The sequence below is a fragment of the Serinus canaria genome, chromosome 23, assembly GCF_022539315.1.
Source record: "Serinus canaria isolate serCan28SL12 chromosome 23, serCan2020, whole genome shotgun sequence".
Taxonomy (NCBI): Eukaryota; Metazoa; Chordata; class Aves; order Passeriformes; family Fringillidae; genus Serinus; species Serinus canaria.
This window is the reverse complement of record NC_066336.1, coordinates 4,204,571-4,228,034: the sequence shown is the minus strand read 5'-3', so window position 1 is coordinate 4,228,034 and position 23,464 is coordinate 4,204,571. Positions and strand designations below refer to the sequence as shown.

The following is a 23,464-nucleotide window of genomic DNA, read 5'->3' as shown; positions in this document are numbered from 1 at the left end:
CCACCTGGATGCTGTTCTTTACATCCAAACCACCACAATTTCCCCTCTGTGGGACCTGGAATATCCACGTTGCCATTCTGCATTTTCAGTGCCAGGAACAACCTCCAAAATACGGCCTAAAAATCTCTCATCATTTCTCCCCCTCATCATTTGTCTCTCAGCATTACCTTCCCCCCAAAAGTAATCAAAGCAAGATTTTTTTCCAAATAATTTGACCCATGGTGAGCAGCACGAGGCGTTTAATTGAGATTTCAAACAAACACATTCCACAACTGAGCACAAGCAGCACCTCCCCCCCAGAATTTTGCGTTTTTATGGATTTTTTTAATTTCCCTTTCCAGCTGTGACATCACCACATTCTGCCTCCATCCAGCCACACAAAACACACCAGGCTTAACCTGACCAGGCAATCCCAAACCCAAAACCTCTTTGGATTTAAGAGTGGATCCTTCCAGGGAGGATTTTAGGCCTGGTTTTAGCAAAGAGAGCTTGGACAGAAAACATTGCTGGTAGGAATAATCCAAATTAAAGCTGGGACTTGAAGGCTGGACTTGATCTTTTCCAGCCTTCAGGATTTCAGGATTCTGTGGCACAGCTTTAAGTGTTACCAAGGGACACAAGAATTCCTGAATTTCTGGTATTTGAGCCAGAGCAACTGGAAACTGCTCTGGAATTGGGAATTTCTTTACCTGTGGAAAGATCCGTGATGCAAACTCAGCTCAGGGAGGTTTGGGAGCACAGAGGGGCTCAGCCCACCCTGGAAATCCAGCAGGGAACAGAGCAGGGAAGGATTGCAAAAACAATAAATAAAATAAAAACCTGATTTTCCTGCTGCCACCTCCTCGGGAATCCTGGGAATTCCCTGTGGGAGCAGAAAGCTCCAAAATAAAGAGGGAAAATCCAGACCTGATGGAGAGCAGGGGAAGGAGCTGGAGGGTGACAAGGACCATGGAATGGGACCACCATCCCCATCCCCAACATTCCAGCTCCACCACTTCTGTCCTCGAGATCTGAGCTCCCAAGATGCTGCCCTGGCAGCTCTGAGCCCCTTGGGATGGGATAAACCAGGCAGGGGGAAAGAATTCCCATTTTTCCTCCTCAGAAGAGCAGGATCTGCAGGAAAAGGGGAAGTGCAGCTGCCGTGCCCTCCTCACCTCAGCGCACTAAAAACGGCTCCAAACTGCTCCAAAGGCCATTCCCAGGAAGGAGAAATGGGAATTCTGGGCATTGGTAAGGCCACAAGGCTTCATTAAATCCAGGATTTCAATCCTTTCCCCACATTCCCCAAAATCCAGGGCAAAATTCCAAACTCAGCCCTCTGTCCCCACACCCAGCCAGGGGGTTCCCAAATGCATTTCCCACTCAGTTTAGGGCACTGGGATGTTTATTCCAATAAATTCTTCCTGGCAAGGAATCTATCTCCCAGCCAGGAGCAGCCTGGAGCCCATTTTAGAGGAAAATTCCCTTTAAAATTGAATTATTTTCCCCCACTGCTTTCTGCTCTGGAGATTTTGGGTTGTTTTTTTACCTTTTTGGGGTTTGCTCCCAAAAAACAGAGCCTCTAAAAATTCTCCTGGGAGCTGGGAGGGAGACTCTCCTTCCAGAGAGAAACCGAGGCACAATTCTGATCCAGCCCCTGCATTTTATTCTGAATTTTATGTGCAAAATCCACCAATTCTGATCCAGTCCCTGCATTTTATTCTGAATTTTGTGTGTAAAATCCACCAAATCTGATCCAGTCCCTGCATTTTATTCTGAATTTTGGAAGCAGAATCCACCCAGCTGAGATGTGCAAATGCTCCTCTCTGAAGGGGGTAATTGGGCTGTGCAACAAAATGAGCAATTCCAGCTTCTCCCCTAAAATCCATTGGGAAAAATGCTCCATCTCCTGCTCCCATCTGAATATAAAATATTAAATATAAAATATTAACTCCCAGTCAGATCCCTCCTGTTTCATTTTAATAAGAGCCCAAAATTCAGGGGTGAAAATCACAGGTTTTGCTCCTGATTTGGGAAGGATTGGATGGAAAACTGAAATATTTCCCAGCTGCCCAAGGGGGCACAGCAGTGACCCCGATGTTCTGCCCCTGAAAAATCAGCACTAAAACCTCCAAAATCAGCATTAAAACCTCTAAAAATCAACACTAAAACCTCCAACATCAGCACTAAAACCTCCAACATCAGCACTAAAACCTCCAAAATCAGCACTGCAGCCTGAAAAATCAGCACTAAAACCTCCAAAATCAGCACTGCACATGAAAAATCAGCACTGCAACCTCCAAAATCAGCATTAAAACCTCCAAAATCAGCATTAAAACCTCCAAAATCAGCACTAAAACCTCCAAAATCAGCACTACAACCCCCAAAATCAGCACTGCAACCTCCAAAATCAGCACTGCAGCCTGAAAAATCAGCACTGCAATCCCCAAAACCAGCACTACAACCTCCAAAATCAGCACTAAAACCTCCAAAATTATGATTTTTCTCCAGAAAAAGTGAAATAAAACTCAAATAGAAAAAGGAAGACGCTGTGACTGCCGGGGTAAATTCTCTAATATTTTGTTTTTAATGCTGTCCCTCATCCCTGCTCCTTATTTACAGCAACAACGCCGATGCCAACCCCCAAAATTCTTGGTTTTCCCCACAAAGAGGAGCCCAAAGCCACGAGCCTGGAGCACAGGACCCACCAAAGGCAGCAAACCCTGCCCCCTCCCAGAGTTAGTAACTGCTGGTGAGCACAGCACTGGCAGGAGGGGGTGATGCAGAAATGCAGAGGGAAGAGGGAAAAGCACCCAAACTTTTCAGAGTGGCAAAGTTGCAGAGATTACTGGCGAGTCCAATGAAATGTCCCAGGAGATTTGTTACCAAAAACAGAGAGGCAGGAAGAGCCAGGGGACTTACACACAGATGTCTTCTGGTTGTTGTCCTTGCTGGGCATCAGCTTCACCCCTCTGGACTTGAGCTCCATCTGCTTCTTGACTGCAGGCGTGGGAAACCAAGGAGAGAGGAGGGAAAGGTTGAGCTGAGCTCCAGGGGGGGTCAGGTTTTGATTTTAAAAATAAAAATGTGAATCACCCACACGCTGCACCCTTTGGGATCAGCTTATCCTGACTGCTCCAAACCTGCAGGGGGTTGGTTGTCCACGTTAGGGTTTTGGAGAGGGATTTGTTTTTCCATGTTAGGGTTTTGGAGAGGGATTTGTTTTCCATGTTAGAGCTTTGGATAGGGATTTGTGTTTTCCATGTTAGAGCTTTGGAGAGGGATTTGTTTTCCATGTTAGACCTTTGGAGAGGGATTTGTTTTTCCATGTTAGAGCTTTGGAGAGCTTTAATTTCAAAATAAAAACAGGGTCTGACCCCCTCCATCCCTCTGTAACCCATTAAAAATGGGAGCCAGGCAAAAGGGAAGCTCTGAGGAGCTTCAGGGATGGGGACAGGAAGATGCTGAGCTGGTTTTCCCCCAGTTTTTCTGGAATTTATGCCATGAAGCCATTACACAGCAGAGCCATTCCGGGGGAGCACACATAAGCTAAAAACTGCAGAGCTGGTGTGAATGAACAGCAGGAAAAGGCAGGAAAATAAAATTAAACCCCATTATTGGGGTTTAAACCAAGGGAAATACCAGCCTGGAGCCCCACAGCGGGGGAATCCTCCCCCATTCCCTCCCTGCTCCAAACCTCCAGCGGAGGAGGAGAAAAGCCAGGAGAGGGAACAAGAATCCATCCATCCCCAAGGGCCCATCCATCCCCAAGAATCCATCCATCCATCCATCCATCCATCCATCCATCCATCCATCCATCCATCCATCCATCCATCCATCCATCCATCCATCCATCCATCCATCCATCCATCCATCCATCCCCAAGAGCCCCATCCTTCCTTCCTTGCCCGCAGCAGGGAGCAGCAGTTTGCTCTCCTGCTCTGCACTCGGCTGCTGCTGCTCCGCCCCAGGGTCTGACACAAACCCCACCTGGGAGCAGCACCAACACCTGGATCTGGGATCCCTCCAGCCTCCAGAGGCAGGAATTGGGATAAACCCAACAGGAATTGGGATAGATCCAACAGGAATTGGAAATAATTCCAACAGGAATTGGGATAAAAGAGCAGGAATTGGAGCAACCCAACAGGAATTGGGAATAATTCCAGCAGGAATTGGGAATAATTCCAGCAGGAATTGGGATAGATCCAACAGGAATTGGGATAACCCAACAGGAACTGGGATAGATCCAACAGGAATTGGGATAGATCCAACAGGAATTGGGATAGATCCAACAGGAACTGGGATAGATCCAACAGGAATTGGAAATAATTCCAACAGGAATTGGGATAAAAGAGCAGGAATTGGAGTAACCCAACAGGAATTGGGAATAATTCCAGCAGGAATTGGGATAGACCCAACAGGAATTGGGATAGATCCAACAGGAACTGGGATACATCCAACAGGAATTGGGATAGATCCATCAGGAATTGGGATGAACCCAACAGGAATTGGGATAATTCCAACAGGAACTGGGATACATCCAACAGGAATTGGGATAGATCCATCAGGAATTGGGGTAACCCAGCCTCCACTGGCAGCATTTGGGATATTCCAAGAGGAATTGGAATAATTCCAACAGGAACTGGGATAGATCCAACAGGAATTGGGATAACCTGGCCCTCACTGTGAGAAATTGGGATAAAAGAGCCCCCACTGCAGGAACTGGGATAACCCAGCCCTCACTGTGAGGATTTGGGATAATCCAACAGGAATTGGGATAAACCCAAGAGGAACTGGGATAACCCAGCCCTCACTGTGAGGATTTGGGATAACCCAACAGGAACTGGGATAAACCCAAGAGGAACTGGGATAACCCAACAGGATCTGGGTTAACCCAACAGGATTGGGATAACCCAACAGGAACTGGGATAAGCCAGCCCTCACTGTAGGATCTGGGATAACCCAACAGGAACTGGGATAAACCCAAGAGGAACTGGGATAACCCAGCCCTCACTGTGAGGATTTGGGATAGCCCAACAGGATCTGGGATTCCTCAGTGCCCAAATCCCTTTCTGGGAGCCTTTTCCTGAGGAGCCAGCCCTTCTCCTTGGAGGAACCCACTTCAAACCCTTCTCCTGGTGCTCTTCATCCTGTCAGGCTTTCATCCCTGAATTAGCACATTCCTAAGACAAAGCTGTCAGGAAGAATTACCCATGTAACTAAAAAAGGGGTTTTTAATCATGCTGGGCTTTTTTTTGGGCTTAAAAAGAGCCTGTTTGGAACAGCTGCTGCAGGAGGCTGAGGCAGGGAGAGGCTCCTTGAAGCTCACCTGAGGTGCTGCTTTGAGGGAGATGTGGGTGCAGCTTTTCACTCATCATCCCCTCACAGCTTTTGGCTTCCTCTTTAAATAAAGCAGCGAGAACTTCAAAAATTTTAGCTGGAAAATATTCATGAGGAAAAGCTGCTGCTGCTCCTGTCTTCCTCAGCAGCTTCAATCTGTTCAGGGCAGCTGTCTTTTTTTATTAATTTAAGAAGGGGAAACTAATTAACAGCAGGCTGCTGTCAAAGCAAATCGAACTCTTTGTTTCTTTTTACTCCAAATCCACCTGCAAGTGCAGCAGGAGGAGGAAAAAGCAGCAGGGTTTGGGATGCCCCAAAGGTCCACGTGGATGGGAACCACAGGATATTCCCAGCCTGATCTCAAGGTTTTTAATAAATGTGATATCAACGGATCAAAAAAAGGACTTGGGGCTACTAAAACTCACATTTTTGGGGGTAAAAATCTATTTCTGCTTCAAATGAAATAGTGACAGACATTCCTGTAGTGATTCTCCAGCTTCTTCCAAGCCAACACAGGGATAACCCCCCAGTCCCATCCAACATTCCCTCCCAGGCAGTAAAACCCAGACAATTCCAAGTTTCCAAGGCTGAATTTGGATTTTGATTTGAATTTTCCAAGGATGTGGGTTGGGACCCTGCAGCCCCAAAGTCTTTGGGGCACGAGCAGGGACGGAGCAGCTTTACCAAACCATCCCAAAGAATCCCCATTTTGGTGTTCTCCACAGCTTCCCACTGCACATCCTGCCCCCAGGGAATGTTCCCACTCTCCACACGAACAAAAGCTCAGCTCAGATGATTCGTGCCTCACAAAGGGAATTCAGAGGCCAAGCAAAGCTTCCCAAGCCTTGGTGAACCCCAGCAGAGCTGATGGTGGCACCATGGATGGGATCAGACATCCTTGGGAACTCTTCCCTCAGGACACAGCAACCTGCAGGGACTCCCCCAGTGCTGAACACCCCAAATCCAGCAGAAGGCAGTGGAAGGTGCCAGGGGGTGGAATCAGAGGAATTTTAAGGTCTCTTCCAACCCAAACCATTCCAGGGTTCTCTGGCACAGGGAAATTCATAATTTGGATACAGCCAGGCTTGGAAATTTTTCAGGGACACATTTCTAACCAAGGTTCTCCCAGAGCCATCCCTGCCAGATCCCATCCAACAAACATCCCCGTTCCTGGTGGAAAACCTGCCTCCCAAATCCCCCAGCAACGGGAACAGGCAGCAGACACTCCTCACTGAGCAGCAATCCCAAAATTCAGAGCCTGAGCTGAGGAAACATCTCCTCCCCTAATTGCACCGTGTCCCTTTCCCGAGGAATGGATAAAGATGAATTGGTGAAGATGAATTGATAAAGAGGGATCACTGCATCCTCTCCTCCTCATCCTTCACTCTGGAGCCCTAATGATGGAAGTCAGACTTTACAAATGGCTCCATTTAGATCAGAACCAGGCACGGCGAAGCGCCGCTTGTTTTGTGCTTTTTTAAAAAAAATTTAAACAAATCAGAACAATTCTCCCACTCCCTGCCCTCAAAAATCCCGTGTTTGAAAATCTGCTCTGTTTGTAAATGGGAACGTGGAGCAGCACTACAAAGGACTGTGTCAGGATAATTGGATGAACAGAAACTCCTGTTTTCTGAGGCTTTTGCTGCTCACACACATCCAACAGATCTAATGGAGCACTCAGCATCCTGTCAGATTTGAGAGATGACATTACAAAGCTCTGCCAGCATGGCAGGCAGGCCGGGCTGTTCCTTTCAAACCACTTCATGTTGCTCTAAATGAGGATTTAAGCAGACATTTATTTATTTTTAATTTGGAAAACAGCGTTTCAGCAACAGCAACAGAAAAAAACAAACTATTCCATGAAGCTCTGTTCTCCTTGTTGTGGGAATTGCTGTTAAATCCAGATCCTGCCTGGATCCCTCCCTCCTGCTGGGATGATTCAGCAGCAGGATGCTCACAGGGTTCTTGTTCTTGGAGGAGAAACCCCCTCAAATGCAACCCTTTGGAAAAATCCCTCTTTTGGCAGCCTGAGCAATGATCTTTGGGAATCAGAGCCTGCACAAGCACTGGGATTATCCAGAATTGCCCAGGAGACTCAGGTTGCATGGCAGGAGCCAAAAATCCCTTTGGAACACAAGGGTGGGATCCAGGATGAGGAGGGGGAGATCCAGGATGGGAAATGGAAGATCCAAGATGAGGAGGGGGAGATCCAGGATAAGGAGGGGGAGATCCAAGGTGAGGAAGGGAAGATCCAAGATGAGGAGGGGAAAGATCCAAGATGAAAAGGAGAAGATCCAAGATGAGGAAGGGAAGATCCAAGATGAGGAAGGGAAGATCCAAGATGAGCAGTGGGACATCCAAGAAGAGAAAAGGAAGATCCATAATGAGGAAGGGAAGATCTGAGATGAAAAGGAGAAGATCCAAGGTGAGGAATGGAAGATCAGGATGAAGAGTGGAAGATCCAAGATGAGCAGTGGGACACACAAGATGAGAAACGAAGATCCAAGATGATGAAGGGAAGATCGAAAATGAGGGGAAGATCAAAAATGAGGAGGGGAAGATCCAAAACAAGCCGTGGGAGATAAGGATGAAGAGGGGAAGATCCAGGATAAAGAGTAGAAGATCCAAGATGAGGAGTGGGAGATCCAGGATGAGGAGGGGAAGATCCAGGATAAAGAGTAGAAGATCCAAGATGAGAAATGGAATATCCAAGATGAGGAGTGGGAGATCCAGGATGAAGAGGGGAAGATCCAGGATGAGAAATGGATTATCCAAGATGAGGAGTGGGAGATCCAGGATGAGGAGGGGAAGATCCAGGATGAGGAGTGGGAGATCCAGCACAAAGAGGGGAAGACCTGTCCAAACCGAAGCCAAACTGATCTGTCCCTGGGCAGAGCTGGAGATGTCCCCACGGACAGATCTGCAGACCAAAGGCACGGATGGGGTTGGGAGCACCCTGGGACATTGGGAGGTCGCTGCCCATGGAAGAGGTGGAACGGCATGGGATTTAAACCCATTCCAAACCATTCCAAGACTCCATGACACCCTGACAAAGCCACTGAAGCGTCTCTGGTGACCAGCAGGGAGCTCCCCAGCCCCTCCCAGTGGAGGGCTGGAGCTCATCCCATTTATCTTCCTCCGGCCGGGAAGGGAAGCGGCCGGGGCGGGGAGATCGATCAAAGCTGCAATTAAGTGTTGGTAACAATCAGCTCCAGAGCAATTAGGGAGCCAAGTTGTGCCATAAAACATGTGCAGAGAGGGGCAGCAGCAGCAGCCAGGGCAGCATTCCCACCTCTCCAATCCCAGCCCTTTTGCAGCTTTCCCAAAACCTTCTGATTTTATAAATTCCCACTCAGCCCCTCTGATGGGGGGGACACTTGAGGTGCTGCCACCTCACTTTGATTAAAAGCTTCCAGATTATTTTCTTCCACCTTTTTGAGGAGACAGGATGGGGAGGAAATTTTACAAATAATTCTACGCAACATTTCTCCCAGTCCCTTTGATTTCCTCACACGGGGGAAAAGCATTTGCAAAAATCAAGATTCACCTTAATGAAAGGGAAAAGGGGAAATATTTAACTCTCCCAGGAAGGGAACAAAATGAATTTGCTGTGTTCAACAACAACAACAACAAAAAAAACCCCTCTCCACAGCCTGATTGCATCTAACCTTGCTTTTACATTCCTAAAGTGATTTCCAAATGAGGGCACGGATTAGGGAGAGCAGAGAGGGAGCAGGCAGAGAAGGTGTTCTGCAAAACTCAGGATCAATTTAAACAAGCTGGAAGGGAAATTGTTTTCTTATAGATTATCAGCAAAGCCAGACCCCGTCCCAGAGGACACAGGGGGTTCATAAATGATGTACAGACACGTCTTTGGGAAACAGACAGCAAATTAGAGCCACCCTAAAGCCTCCCCTGCTCCTCCTGGCCGGTCCTGATTCAGCTCTCCTGATGAAAAATGCATTTCAGCTGCTGTGCTTGCTGAGGAATTACAAGGCCTGTTTTGTAGGGATTTATCTCCAGTGAAATATTTATGTGCAGGCCAGGTTGTGGAAAGGGTTACAGGCAGGTTTTTAAAGCATCAGCATCTCCTGTCCTACAGATCCCACTGCCTGCAGACTCCTTCCCTTCCTCCCCGGGAATCTTCACTGCTTGCCTGCGTGGTTTGCTGGTTTTTGAAGCGTTGAAAGGCAGAAAGAAGCTGCCAAACTCCACAAAAACCACCAGGAAAACGAGGGCAGGTCCCCTCTGGCAGCTGGGCTGTGGTTCTGCCTAAATTCCAGCTCAGGATGGGGAGTCCAGCTCATTTCCAACCCTCAGTCCCCAGCTCATTCCCTCTGCAGAGACGAGAGCCCCCTGACACTTCTCTGAGCAGGGGAATGAGGACATTCACCCTGACCTTGCTGTGGAGGAGAAGGCTGACTCAGACAGGTGCTGTGCAGGAAGCTGCAATCCTCACAGCCAGGGAAAAGGCATCCATAGGGAAGCTGCTTTTCCAGGCATTGGTGCTGCACAGCAACAACAAAAGGCATTTTGGTTTTTTTTTTTTTTTCCTTCTTTAAAGCCCTTTTTTCCTTGTTTTTTTTCTTTTTTTTTTTTTCCTTGCAGTTTAAAGTCATTTACAGGTTCAAGGAAAGTTAAATAATGATGTGGTTCATGTGCTGAGGCTGTGACAGCCCTGCTAAGAACAGCCTGGCAGATTTATCCAAGGAAAATCCTCTCCCTTTCCCTTGACTCCTCTCCAGAGCTCCCCTGAGCCCAGCCTTGGGGGGCACTCAAACCATTCCTGCTCCTTCCCTGCTTCACTCCCCCTCCCCTGGACCCTGCACCCTCAGCCTCTTCAAACCCATCACAGGAGTGCTGGGAACACTTCCAAGGAATGCACTCCATCCACTCTGCTCCCACCAGGAGCAGCACCTTCACTGCCAAAGGATCTCCTGTCCCTGAAGAGCACCTCAACATCCCCATCCTGAACTCTTTCTATCCCAGCCCTGAATTCTGCCCTGTGAGGGTGGGGAGGGGCTGAGATGGATTTCCCACTGTGAAAGAGGTGAATGGGGAGATCAAACTGGAATGGTTGTGGAAGAGGTGAATGGGGAATGGGGGAATCAAACTGGAATGGTTGTGGAAGACGTGAATGGAGAAACCAAACTGGAATGGTTGTGGAAGAGGTGAATGAGGAGATCAAACTGGAATGACTGAAAGAGGTGAATGAGGAGATCAAACTGGAATGACTGAAAGAGGTGAATGAGGAGATCAAACTGGAATGGTTGTGGAAGAGGTGAATAAAGAAATCAAATGGAATCATTGTGAAAGAGGTGTGTGAGGCTGGCTGGGCCAGGGAGGCCGGGTGAGGGCACTGATTTCTCCCTCCTTACCTTGGTACTGGGCACTGAAGCCCTTCTGCCTGTGGTTGCCATCAGAGGTGAAGTGCAGCCTCAGCCAATTTTTGCTGCTGATCACCGGGGCGGGCAAATTCATCCCGGTGAACCTGCAAGAGAGCAGAGCAGCCCAGCCAGGTCAGGAGCTGGCAGTGACACCCCAAAGCCACCTCTCCAGGCCCTCCTCGTCCCCAGGAGTTTGGGGTCTCCTCTCTGGAGGAGAGCAGAGCAGCACAGCCAGGTCAGCAGCTGGCAGTGACACCCCAAAGCCACCTCTCCAGGCCCTCCTCGTCCCCAGGAGTTTGGGGTCTCCTCTGTGGGCACACACAGCCAAGGAGAGCACCCTCCCCCCTCCAGGGCTGCTTCCAGCCCCACATTCCTGCTGGGATTCCCAGCTGAGGGCTCCATGTTTGTAATTACAGAGGTTCCCAGTCCTTTTTCCTAAGGCACAGAACATTCCCAAACTCGTCTCCTCACATCTGGTTAACCCCACTCCAAAACCTGTTTGTTTTAACTCAGGGTGGGAAAGGATGGCCAGAACCTCTTTATTTTTTATTTTATTTATGACCAACCCCAGCCTGAGGAAGATTCCAGCCAGGATCAGAGGTGGGCAGCTCCAGAGCCCAGCAGCAGCCCTTCATATCAGTCCATCATTTTATTTCCTTTTAAAACAGGATGTTGTTTGCTTCATTCAACTCCAGCTCACAATTCCTGGCTGAGTTTTGTCCCAAGTTTTAGACTCAGACTGAGGCCCACAATGGTGACATTCCCCAAGGTGGGGACACCAATGCTCTCTCTGTTCCTGCTAATGAAAGTTCATTATTTTAATCCCCAATTATCACTTATTTGAAAACTACTGCAATTTCAACACCCATTATTGGCATCCAACACCTTTTACTGCCATTCCAATACTCATTTTTGCCATTCCAACACCCATTTTTGCCATTCCAATGTTCTTTTTTGCCATTCCAACACTCCCTGCTTTTTTTAATGAAGGCAGAAGGATCCTGGGAATCTGTTCCATCCAGAGGGTAATTCAGATTTGATTATTAAACATTTTTTAGCAGCAGATCTGACAGCCCATGGAGCATCTGAAGAGTCCTTCAGCTACCCAGAGGTGACCTCAGCTCCTCCAGGTGGGAGCCAGGCTGGAATTAGCAGAGTTAATTAATGGCAGAGGGGCTGCCCTGTGCCCCCAGCCCCTTAATGAGCTGCCAGGGTGATTAGTGCATAACTAAAGCATCTCTGCCACCTTCAGTACATCCAAACCCTGGGTTATCCCGTGCCTGGATCCTGCAGTGCCCTGAGATGATTTAAGACTGGGATTTAAGGTTGTTCCCAACAATTTCTCCACAGATTGTCTCCATCCCTGTTCCCAGCCCTTTCAGGAGGATGAGGTGGAGCAGAACTGGATCCTCTTTTTGCCATCCCTGGGGAGCTCCAAGGCAGCCAAACCCATTGAATTGGAAACTTTCTCAAAGAACTGAGTTCAAACAAACACATTTGGGGCTGAGATCAAACATGGGATGCCCCAAACCCATCCTGAGGAAGTTCCCTGGCTGGTTGTTATGGCAACACCCTTAAACTTAATGCTCTCCCCCCAAGGGCCATCTCATTGTTCAAACCCCTCAGAAATAACCTTTAGCTATCAGAGCCAAATTCCCCTTCACAGCTGCAATCCAGCTGCCTGAGATAAAACCAACAACACACCAAAGCTGCCTGAGAGAGGCTCAGCTTCTCCTGTCCCCATCCTTGGATTTGGGTTTGATCAGCACATCCTTGAAGGGTGGATGATGCATTGTTCTCAGGGGTCCCAGGAGGAGGGAAGAGATGAGAATCTTGACTCCATGTTCAGAAGGCTGATTTATTATTTTATGATAAATATTGTATTAAAACTATACTAAAAGAATAGAAGGAAGGATTTCAGCAGAAGGAAGCTAAGAATAGAAAAGGAATGAACAACAAAGGTTTGTCTGTGACCCAGACAGTCTGGACAGCTGGGCTGGGATTGGCCATTAATGAGAAACAACCACAAAGACCAATCCCAGCCCCACCTGCTGCATCCCACAGCAGCAGAGAATCTTTGTTTGCACTTTGTTCCTGAGGCCGCTCAGCTCCTCAGGAGGAAAAAAATCCGAAGCAAAGGATTGTTCATAAAACATATCTGTCACAGGTGGATCCATCCCAAACCTGGGATGTTCTTCCCTCCACATCAAACACAATTCCTTTATTCCAAACAGGGAGGGGTAAATGCCATCAAAACTCCTCTTTTTGAGAAAAAGCACTGAAGTGAGGCCTTCTCAACTCTTTTATTTCTCTCCTTGCTCTCTCACTTCCCGCTGAATCCAGGCATTAAATATTTATCCCATTCCCTCCCCTGGCACAATTAGTATGGCTGAACATGGCTGGCACTGATTACTCTGCATTCACGTCCCATTATCTATTTACAATCCCAATTCCTGCTTTAATTTGTTTCCATGCAGAGAGGAAGAAAAGGAAGGGGGAAAAAAAAATCAATAAAGTGTCACAAACTGAGGCAGAAGCACTGGAGGAGCAGGAGGAGATGTTTGCACACAGATTTTGAGCCCCCTGAAATTTGATTATCATCAATTTGGCCATTAGTTCTTCTTAAATGGACCCAAATAAGATGAGAATTCCTGGGGTGGATGCTGCAAACCCAGTGCAGGAGTCACAGGCATGACTGAAGGCAGCAATTCCATCTGAAATCCTGTTTTTTCAGTGAAATATGTGGAGATGTTGGATTTAAAGATGATTTTGAAGGAGCCCTGGTTTCCTGGTGCTGCCCAGAATCGGGGTGCAGTCAAACACCAGCTCCAAATAAAAGCAAAGGACATCACTAAAAGGGGATGTTTTATCTTTTTTTCCCTCCCTTGAACTGCTTTTGGTGATTTAATTGAACCTCTGTTCATTTCATCTCTGTTTTGACAACCCCTGGGATCTCTGCTGATAATCCCTAAGATCAGCCAGGCTGGGTCCCGGCTCCTCCTGGAGCCTCCACCACAAATTTTGGCTGAATCTCTCTGAAATTTCATCTTCCTGGAGGCTCAGATCCACCTTTCCCTTCCCTGGCTGTGCGTAACCCAGAGTGAGACCCACTGGAGTGGATGGGGGGAGGAGGAGGAGGAGGGGAGATCCCAGCAGCTTTTCCATGGATGGAGGAGCCAAGGGGAGATCCCAGCAGCTTTTCCATGGATGGAGGAGCCAAGGGGAGATCCCAGCAGCATCTCCATGGATGGAGGTGCCAAGGGGAGATCCCAGAACCAATTCCATGGATGGAGGAGCCAAGGGATCGAGATCCCAGAAGGTTTTCCATGGATGGAGGAGCCAAGGGGAGATCCCAGCAGCTTCTCCATGGATGGAGGAGCCAAAGGGAGATCCCAGAACCATCTCCATGGATGGAGGAGCCAAGGGATCGAGATCCCAGAAGGTTTTCCATGGATGGAGGAGCCAAGGGGAGATCCCAGCAGCAATTCCATGGATGGAGGAGCCAAGGGGAGATCCCAGAAGCTTTTCCATGGATGGAGGAGCCAAGGGGAGATCCCAGAAGCTTTTCCATGGGTGGAGGAGCCAAGGGGAGATCCCAGCAGCATCTCCATGGATGGAGGAGCCAAGGAGAGATCCCAGCAGCTCTTCCATGAATGGAGGAGCCGAGGCTGGCAGTCAACACCAAATCCAAGGAGGAGAACACACCAGGATCATCCCTGAATGCCCCAGGAGAGGCTGGAGCAGCTGGGACAAGGGAATGTGTCCCTGCTCATGGATGGCGTGGCACTGGATGGGATTTAAGGCCCTTCCCAACCCAACCCATTCTGGAATTCCACCATCCACAACTGGATTCGGCGCTGTGGATGCTCAGTTTAACCCCAACTGCTGAGGGCACAGAACTGAGCCCAGCCCAAATTTCACTCTCAGCTCCACCCCCAGCTCAGCCAGAGGTTTGTGTTCCCTCCCAGCCTTTATTCCACTGGTATCCTGCCAATTCTGACTCATTTCCCTCTCACGACAACTCAGGGACACCTCTCAGCAGCTCTTCATCTCCCTGTGCATTATTATTCACTTCACCTGTAGTTTTAACTTTTCATCCAAACCTCTCCTCAAATTATCAGGAGAGCTGTACCATTAATTCTGAACATCTTATTTGAGCTTGTCTGCTCTCTTAAACAAAATATACTTAAGCACCTCTAGACCTCATTTCTGGGTCGCAGGAGACTTCTCCTCGCTGTGGGCTTTTACCAGGAAAATGAAACATCAGATCAGCTCTTGTTCCTGCTCTCCTGCACCTCCACCCTGCTCCAGAGCCTGCAGGTGCCCCAGGAGGTGCAGGGACAGACCCCACATCAGCCCCACACCTCGGGAAGAGCAGCTTGGCTCATGGAACTCCTCTGCCTGTGGGGAATTCTGTTAAACACCACCCTACAAAGGAACTTGTGGGAGCAGTCAGGGATTTCCCTTGGAAGGATGTGCCCCCTCCAGGCCTCCCAGTCCCCTCCTTCCCTGGAGTGTTTAAAAACTGGAATTCCTCACTGGGATGTTTTTAAGACCCCCAAGGACAGATTTAAACAAGTTTTTTTCCTTGCAGGAGGAGCAGTGCACTCCTCATTCCCCAAAAATAATGGGAATTACAAGGCCTGAGCACCCTTTCCATGAGGAAATTCCTCCTGCTTAAGTGTATTTTGTTTAAGAGAGCAGACCAGCTCAACCAAGATGCTCATTAATTAATGAATTAATTAATGGCACAATACGAGGTCAGGCCATGGAGCTGCCCAGGGAGGTTTGGAGCTCCCATCCCTGGAAGTGTCCAGGGCAGGTCTGGATGTGGCTGGGGACAAGAACTGGTGACAACAACTTGGGCTGGGTGACCTTGGAGGGCTTTTCCAACCTCAATTATCCTGGAAAGGAAAAGAGGCTCTTCCTCCTCCCGTGCCAGTGCTGCAGCCACAGGGAGACCTCTGTGCTCCTGGCAATTAAAATAATCAAACAATGAATCCCACCCTCGCTGCTAATTACCCCAATCAAAAGAAGTGACTGAAGCAAAGCCCTTCCCACACACTCCCAGCCTGAAACCAGAGCTTGGTTCCAGTCACACCACAGCCAGGTGACAAACACGATTAGATTGATTCCATTCAGAGCCAACCACCCTTAATTCGGCACAGCAAAATGCAACCGAGGCTCTCTGATGCTGCATTGCAAACCCTCCCCCCCAGACCTGCTACAGCTTTATTAGAATTTCCTCTGAAGCTCAGATATCAGAGCTGCAGAGATTGTTTTCCCCGGGCAGGCAGGGGGAGATGTGCTGATAAGGAGCAGGGCTGTGTTTATCAGCAGATAAATAACAAGCAGCGCCTCCGTGCAGGGCAGCCTCACTGCCGGCTTTGTCACCCCAACAATGCACTCCAATTCCACTAAACCCGGAGTGTTACTGCCAAACGAGGAGGAGGGGAGGGATGAAAGTTTGACAAGAAGGTCTCACAGACACGTGTGCTTGGCTGAAAGATTTTTAAATGTAGAATCTGGAGAAGGAATGGAGATGGAAGCAAGTTTTGATAGAGAAGAAAAGAATTGCTGAGCCAGTCTGACTGGATAACCAAGGAGGCAAGGGTGTGTGAGTTAGAAGGGGTTTTAGGCTTAGAGAAAGGATAAACCCACCCCAAACCAGAAGATGTTTTTCCAAGCAGAAAGAGAGCACAGGCAAACAAGGCAGCAAATGTGGCAAGTAGAAAAAAGGTCTCAGAATTTTCCACTGCAAGAAAACTGAAAACCAACTTCGAGCTGAAACTGTAATGTACTGACTGTGAGTGACTGGAGAGCAGTGACATGAATGTGGTCATTACAGGAGTTATGAGAGGCTATAGATAAAAGTTAAGGGATAGATTGGTTCTACTGTATCAAGATGCTCAGCAAAGGAAAGTATAGAATGCAATGTAACCAAAAGAAAAGCATAGAATGCATTGTAACCAAAACCAAAGGGTCTCCAGGCCTGCCTGCAGCTGGAGCTGACAGCTGTGGGCACAGGCTCTGTGGCCCAACACCCTGGACTGCTGTAACACCATGGATATGAGAGGAATGGTGGATTTGTCTTTCCAAACCAGCTGTGGGGCTGATGGGAGATCAAACCAGCACTGGGAGGGAAAAGGAACCATGGGAAGGATTCCACTGATTGGTGAATGGAAAAAGAGATTTGATTTTACAAATAAACTTTAGGTTTGTGAGAAATGAAATTGGACATTGAGAGATGAAAGAAACAATGGGGAAGAAAAACCCCTAAATTCAGTAAGAATTCAAAATGAAAAGGGAGGGTTGTACATTAGAGGGGAATCTCTGGGATCAGGTGTTCTGGGGAGTCTGAACCTCTCAGGTACCTCAGAAATGGGGAAAGAGAGAAGGGAAATGCAGCTGGGAAATTGGGATAAAAAGGAGGCTGCGTCCTCCAAAAACTGGAGAGACCCCAGGGGATGCCCCATGGCCTCTGCCTTGATTGGAATAAAGTTCCAGGGCTGCTCTGTCTCCTTTTGGGACACAAACCTCTGGTGTTTGTGGATGGATTTTCTTGACAGACACAACACACTGCACTTTGAAGGGACACCCGTGGTCCCAGACCCCTCACTCCGGCTCTCCCAGGATGGGGGGATGTTTCAGCCACGGAAATCTGCAGAGGGAGCCCGAGGAGCTGCACGGGAGATCCTGGAGCTGCATCCTGGCGCCTTTCCAGCTCACCGGGCACAGAAGTCGCTCCCTCTGGGGAGCAGAGCTCAAACACAATCAGGTCAGCTCAGCTGAGCTCCAGAGCCGCGGGAGGGGCTGAGCTGATCCCGGCTGCCCCCAGGATGTCACATTCATAATGGAAGAGGCTCGCTGGAAGTGACAAACCCGCTGGAAGTGACCCTGCCTGCTGGCAGCTCTGTGGGATCGAGCCCTTTTCTGACCCAGAGGTGGGGCAGCTGAGAGGGGTTTTAGAAAACTTTTATTCCGTTTTCAGTCTCATTTAAAAAGTAAGACAATACCGGTGTTACAATTCACACCACCACAATCAAACCCAACTATTTCCTAATCACAGCACACTGCATTTCTTAACCATCAAATTTACCACACCATACTACAAATACCTTCAAACCAACCACCTAAAATGACCCTTCATAAATCCTAATATAACAAATCTTTTATAATTCCATTTCTCCAAAATATCTGGTCTTTTTTACAAGCCCATCCTTTAAAACTTGTTTCTAATTCAATTTCTCTCTCAACAACACCTACCCTGCTCCAGAACATTTCTAAACCCAACGTTTACATACAAATACACACTGTGGGAACCTTCTGTCAGCTTCTAAGAATATTTTACAAATCCATTCCCCACATTGGCTTCACCAGGGTCACACCAGGCCCACGTGGGCTCAGCCCTGTCCTGTTCTCTCCTCCAGCCCTGCTCCCATCAGGCATTCATGTGGTCTTGTTGCTGTTGTTTGGTTTTTTGGCTTTTCCTTGTTATTTTTTCTTTTTTCCCCTCCAGGTGCTGCATTTACCCAGAGAGCAGGGACTGGAGGATTAAAGGTGAGCACTTCAGGAGCTCCTCACCATTCACTGATGCCACCAAGTGCAGCAGCACTCCCAGGCTGGCTCTGACTCCTCTCAACTCCAGGGAGAGTTTGAGGCTTTTCCCATCCAGCTCCTTCCTCCTGTGCCTCAATCCTGCCCTTACAAAATTCCAGATTTCCCCCAGAATCCCAGCATGGCTTGGTTGGAAGGAGCTCAAGGATTACCCACCATGGTTAAGTGTCACCTCCCACCAGAGCAGGGTGCTCAGAGCTCCCTCCCTCCCCTCAGAAGCAGAGACTGGAGGATTAAAGGTGAGCACTTCAGGAGCTCCTCACCATTCACTGATGCCACCAAGTGCAGCAGGGAGAGTTTGAGGCACCAAGGCTTTCCCATCCCAGCTCCTTCCTCCTGTGCCTCAATCCTGCCCTCACAGAAATCCAGATTTCCCCCACATCCCAGGTTTGGTTGGAAGGAGCTCAAGGATTACCCACCACGGTTAAGTGTCACCTCCCACCAGAGCAGGGTGCTCAGAGCTCCCTCCCTCCCCTCAGAAGGGCAGCTTGGTGCTGATTTACACTAAAAAATAAAAGACAGCAACAGGAGAGATTATCTGGGATCACTGAGAGGAATTTTGATGAGGGAGCAAAGCCTGGCTAATGATGATGTTGAAGGAGCCTTTTGCTCCAAATGGTCCCCCTGGTAATTCCTGCAGTGTCTCCACAAGTTTAACACACAGGATTATTGCAGGGAAGTCTCTCAGAAGGAAGCAGATCCTTAACTTGCTTTGACATTGTCATTTTACACTGCATTATTCCACAGGAGACCTGCAAAGCAATAAATCCTTCCTCTGCCAGGATCTGGGAGCCCTGTGAGAGGTGCCAGCAACAAATTGTTCAGCTAAATTCTCATTTCTGTCCCGAATTCCACCTTGTCCTCAATGACTTTTCAAGAAAAAAAAATAAAAGGAGTCACCTGCTTAAAGCCTCCAGGAAGCTCTGAGATTTCATTCCCTGATAAACTCATGCTGGAGCTTTAATTTAACAGCAGCAGGGACAAGAAAGGTGCTTTTCAGTAACTTCCACTCCATGAAACTCTTAGAGAAATAAAACTTTGTTTTTCCCTTTTTACTCCTTTCCAAACTCATCCTTTCCAACCCAGCTTTGGCTCTTCCTGCCAAGAAAGAAATTGTGAAAAGGTGTTTGCAACATCCTGTTTATTTAGGGAGGTACTGAATAACTCCAGCAGGAGAGCATAAAACAGGCCTGGCCTCATCATTTTGGGTGAATTCCTCAGAAAAATCCATTTCCAATGTGTTTGCTACTGAGAGAATTGCTGGAACTCACCACAAGGGAATAAATTGTTGTTTCTGAGGATCAAGTGGCACCTTCTCAGCAGCAAAGTGAGTCCATCCAAACACTCCAGCACCCACCCAGCAGCAACTCCTTTGGAGATTCCCAAGGTGAGAGCTCTCAGGAAAGGGAAAAAACTGATTTTAAATTCCACCTGCCCCTGTGCTCCCACCTTCAGGCAGCCAGGAATTCCCAGGGGGGTTTATCAAGTTCCCAGGGGGGGTTTATCACGTTCCCAGTTTGTTTCCTCCTTAGACAAAAGATGCCTGATGCACTCTGGCCATTACAAAACGCTCATTAAAATCTCCACACTGTGCACAATTCCTATTTCACACCCCAGACAGGGCACAGCCTGCCAAATCCCAAAAAAAGCTTCCACCTGCCGCCGGTAAAACATGGGAAGGAGGCAGAGAATCAGGCAAGGTCACACAGGTGGATTGGAGCAAACTGTGGAGTGCAGAAAACCCCATAAATCTGAGGGGGTTCCAGGAAACCCCATAAATCTGAGGGGTGGTTTCACCTCCAGAATGCTCCCCAAATCCTGGGGAAGCACCTGAAACTCTCTGCTCCGCCCAAAGCTGGGAGGAGGGGTGGGATTTGTGAGTTCAGGCAGTTTCACGCTGTCTGCTCGGGATCAGTGGGTTTGGCTGGTGGAGTTGGGCACAGGAGGAGCAGAGATTTCACTGGCACCAATCCCAGGGCAGGCTCTGCCAGGAGCAGCTGCTCTCTGTCTGGGAGAACCAGAGCCATTCTTCTTCCCAAAGTCTCACAGAACCAGCAAGATCCAAACCTGCTCTTTCTCCTCCAGTCAGTTTTAATTTAGATCAACAAAAATGGTTCTTTTACGGAGCCCTGGACAACTGCAGGTGAAAGCACTGCAGAGAGGGCAGCTATAAAAAAATGCTGTTGATATTTGAAGGACAATCAACACAAAAAAAGGGGAAAAAACCCCAATTGTTCCAGTTGTCCATCAAACTGAGCAGCATGCTGTAGCTGTGGGTACAGATCACCCTTCATTATGACAACTCCATCAAAGAGCACTCGAGTCCTTTCACATTTGCTGTGTCACAGTTACATTATCAACAAGTACGAGCAGAAATGGATTTTTACAGCCAGGAGATTAAATTACACACCCTCCCCTGGCTGCCTCTCTCATGGAAATGCCCGTTGCAACAGCAGGTGAGTTAGAACACAAATCGAGGCGGTGTTTGCTCTGCTCTGTTGACAAATATTCCCCAAATATCAAATATCACCCAAAGCCCAGCAGGCAGCAGAGGGAGGTCACCTCCCTATCCAGGCAAAGCAGGCAGAACTTCCCCCTGAACTGAGAGCAGCTGCTCTCAGAAATATTCCCAGATCAGCCCCTGTTATCTCACCTGCCCACATCTTACCTGGGCACTCAGCACTGCCCCAGTGCCCTGCAGCATCTCAAGTCACTCCTCCCACATCAGCTCCTTATCAGCTCCAGTGTCCCCTGCCCTCGCTCACAGGTGGCCCTGCTGTCCTTGATGTCCCTCCCTGCTCTGGGGGTGCCACCAGAGCCCGGCTCCACCTGAAGAGAGCTCAGGATAAAGCAGAGGGACGATGGTGACAAAGCCCAGGTGATGGGAGGTCACTTCAGCTCATCAGGAGCTTTACATGCCCAGCCCAGGAGGGAACAGGGACAGCCAGGAGCCAGCTGTGACCTGGCAAGGTGATGGCCTTGGTGACACCACTGGCAAAATGATTTCCTCATGAATGAAACCCAGAGAGAGCTCTGGAACAGCTTCACCTGGGGAACACTGGACCAGGAACACCTGGTCCCCCCCACATAAACTCATTTTGGGGGATGGATCCCACAGTCCCAGAGTGGGGCAGGGCTCAGGGACCACAGAGCTCAGCTGGTGCCACCTCCCAGGGCCCAGGGCCCAGAAGGGTGGGCAGGGGGCTCTGGAATGTCCCCAGGGAGGGACAATCCACAGCCAGTCCTGGCTGGGCTCTGTCCCAGTGCCCACAGGGAAGTTCTGCTCCTGGGCAGGGGAATTGCTGGGCTCAGGCCCTGCCCGTGGCTCCGGGGCCATTGCTGGGCCTGGGGCTGGGCCTGGGCCTGCTCCGAGCTCTGCACACAGGGACAGACAGGGATGGACAGGGGGACAGACAGGGACAGACAGGGACAGACTGGGATGGACAGGGACACAGGGACAGACAGACAGGGACAGACAGGGATGGACAGGGACTGACAGGGACGGACAGACAGACAGGGACACACAGGGACAGACTGGGATGGACAGGGACACAGGGACAGACGGGACAGACTGGGGGACACAGGGACAGACTGGGATGGACAGGGACACAGGGACAGACGGGACAGACTGGGGGACACAGGGACAGACTGGGATGGACAGGGGGACAGACTGGGATGGACAGGGGGACACAGGGACAGACTGGGGACACAGGGACAGACAGGGATGGACAGGGGGACAGACAGGGACAGACTGGGGGACACAGGGACAGACAGGGACAGACTGGGGACACAGGGACAGACAGGGACAGACAGGGATGGACAGACAGGGACAGACTGGGGGACACAGGGACAGACTGGGATGGACAGGGACTGACAGGGACAGACAGAGACATCCACAGATGGACAGGGACAGGCAGGGATACACAGGGACAGATAGAGACATCCAGAGATGGACAGGGACACACAGGGGGACACAGGGATGGACAGGGACAGACAGAGACACCCAGGGATGGACAGGGACAGACAGGGTACGCTCACATGGGGACACTCAGGGACTCCCAAGGACAGACAGGGACAGACAGGGACACAACAGGGTCAGATGGGGACACCCAGGGACACAAGAGGACACCCAGGGCTGAGGGCCCCTCTCAGATCCCCTCAGCCCCAGCTCCCTCAGCCTCTCCTGCTCCAGCCCTCCCACAGCTCTCCAGGAGCTCCTGGCCCTGCTGTCCCAAGAGCTGGACAAGCTCTCCAGGTGTACCTCTAGGGCTGACAACTTATATTTTTAATTCTCACTGAAATAACAACCCAGAGCCCAGCTGATCCCACCCGCCCCACATGAAGCCACTCCTGCCTTCACTCCCTCCTCAGAGGACAAAAAGCCCAGAAATGCTCTTGGCCTCCTTCTCCCAGAGGCCCTGGGGTGGACAATAACAATAAAAATGTGCCTGCAGAGCTTTCAGCCTCAAAGCCTGATTTTGCAGACGCTCTCCTGCAGCTCCTCTGTAATGGCATTTTTTATGGCCAGGCCGAAGGAACCTAATCTTGCAATTATTCCATTTAATGCCATGTAATGGCTGGGCAGCTTCCTGGGATATGGGGAAGGAGAAGTGTGGTATAATTGCATTAAAGTGGGAAACAGGAGTAACTACTTGCACTAAAAAGGATGAGGAATAAAAGGCAACACGGTGTGAACTGTAGAGAAAGGAGAGGGTTTATGGCAGCTGCTGAGAGGCACCATTCCCCTCCTGTCCCTTTCACTTCCCACCAGGACAATAAAGGAGGAAAAGGAGAGAGCTGGGAGCATAAAATCCACGGGGTTTGCAAAGGGGATAAATTGGGTTTGAGGACGGAGCGAGCAGGTCAAGGGCAAGGCACCTCCAGGGAGATTCTCCTGGTGCACTGCAGCATTCCCAGCTGGCAGCACGAGGCCCTGAAGGTGGGGAACACCTGCTGGGCAGCCCCAGTTCCCAGGACAGACACCTCCCTGATCCCTGACTTCACAGCATGAAAAACGAGACTGAGGAAATAGAAAAAAAAAAAAAAAAGGGAATAAAAGTTATTGTTTGATAAAACACCAGGGTGACCCTCAGCAGTGCAGGAGGGATGGATGGCAGCAGGGAATGAATTCCTGAGGGGAA

The 23,464-nt window shown here is 49.3% G+C and overlaps 1 protein-coding gene across 1 annotated transcript in view; it reads right to left on the bottom strand.

Annotated features, from left to right (window-relative positions):
• Positions 1 to 23,464, bottom strand: part of CSMD2 (CUB and Sushi multiple domains 2) — a 238,452-nt gene that overhangs the window by 128,699 nt on the left and 86,289 nt on the right. Inside the window, 2 exon segments of the mRNA XM_050983373.1 lie at positions 2,902 to 2,979; positions 10,698 to 10,810. Of these exon segments, the coding sequence (XP_050839330.1) occupies positions 2,902 to 2,979; positions 10,698 to 10,810 (191 nt within the window).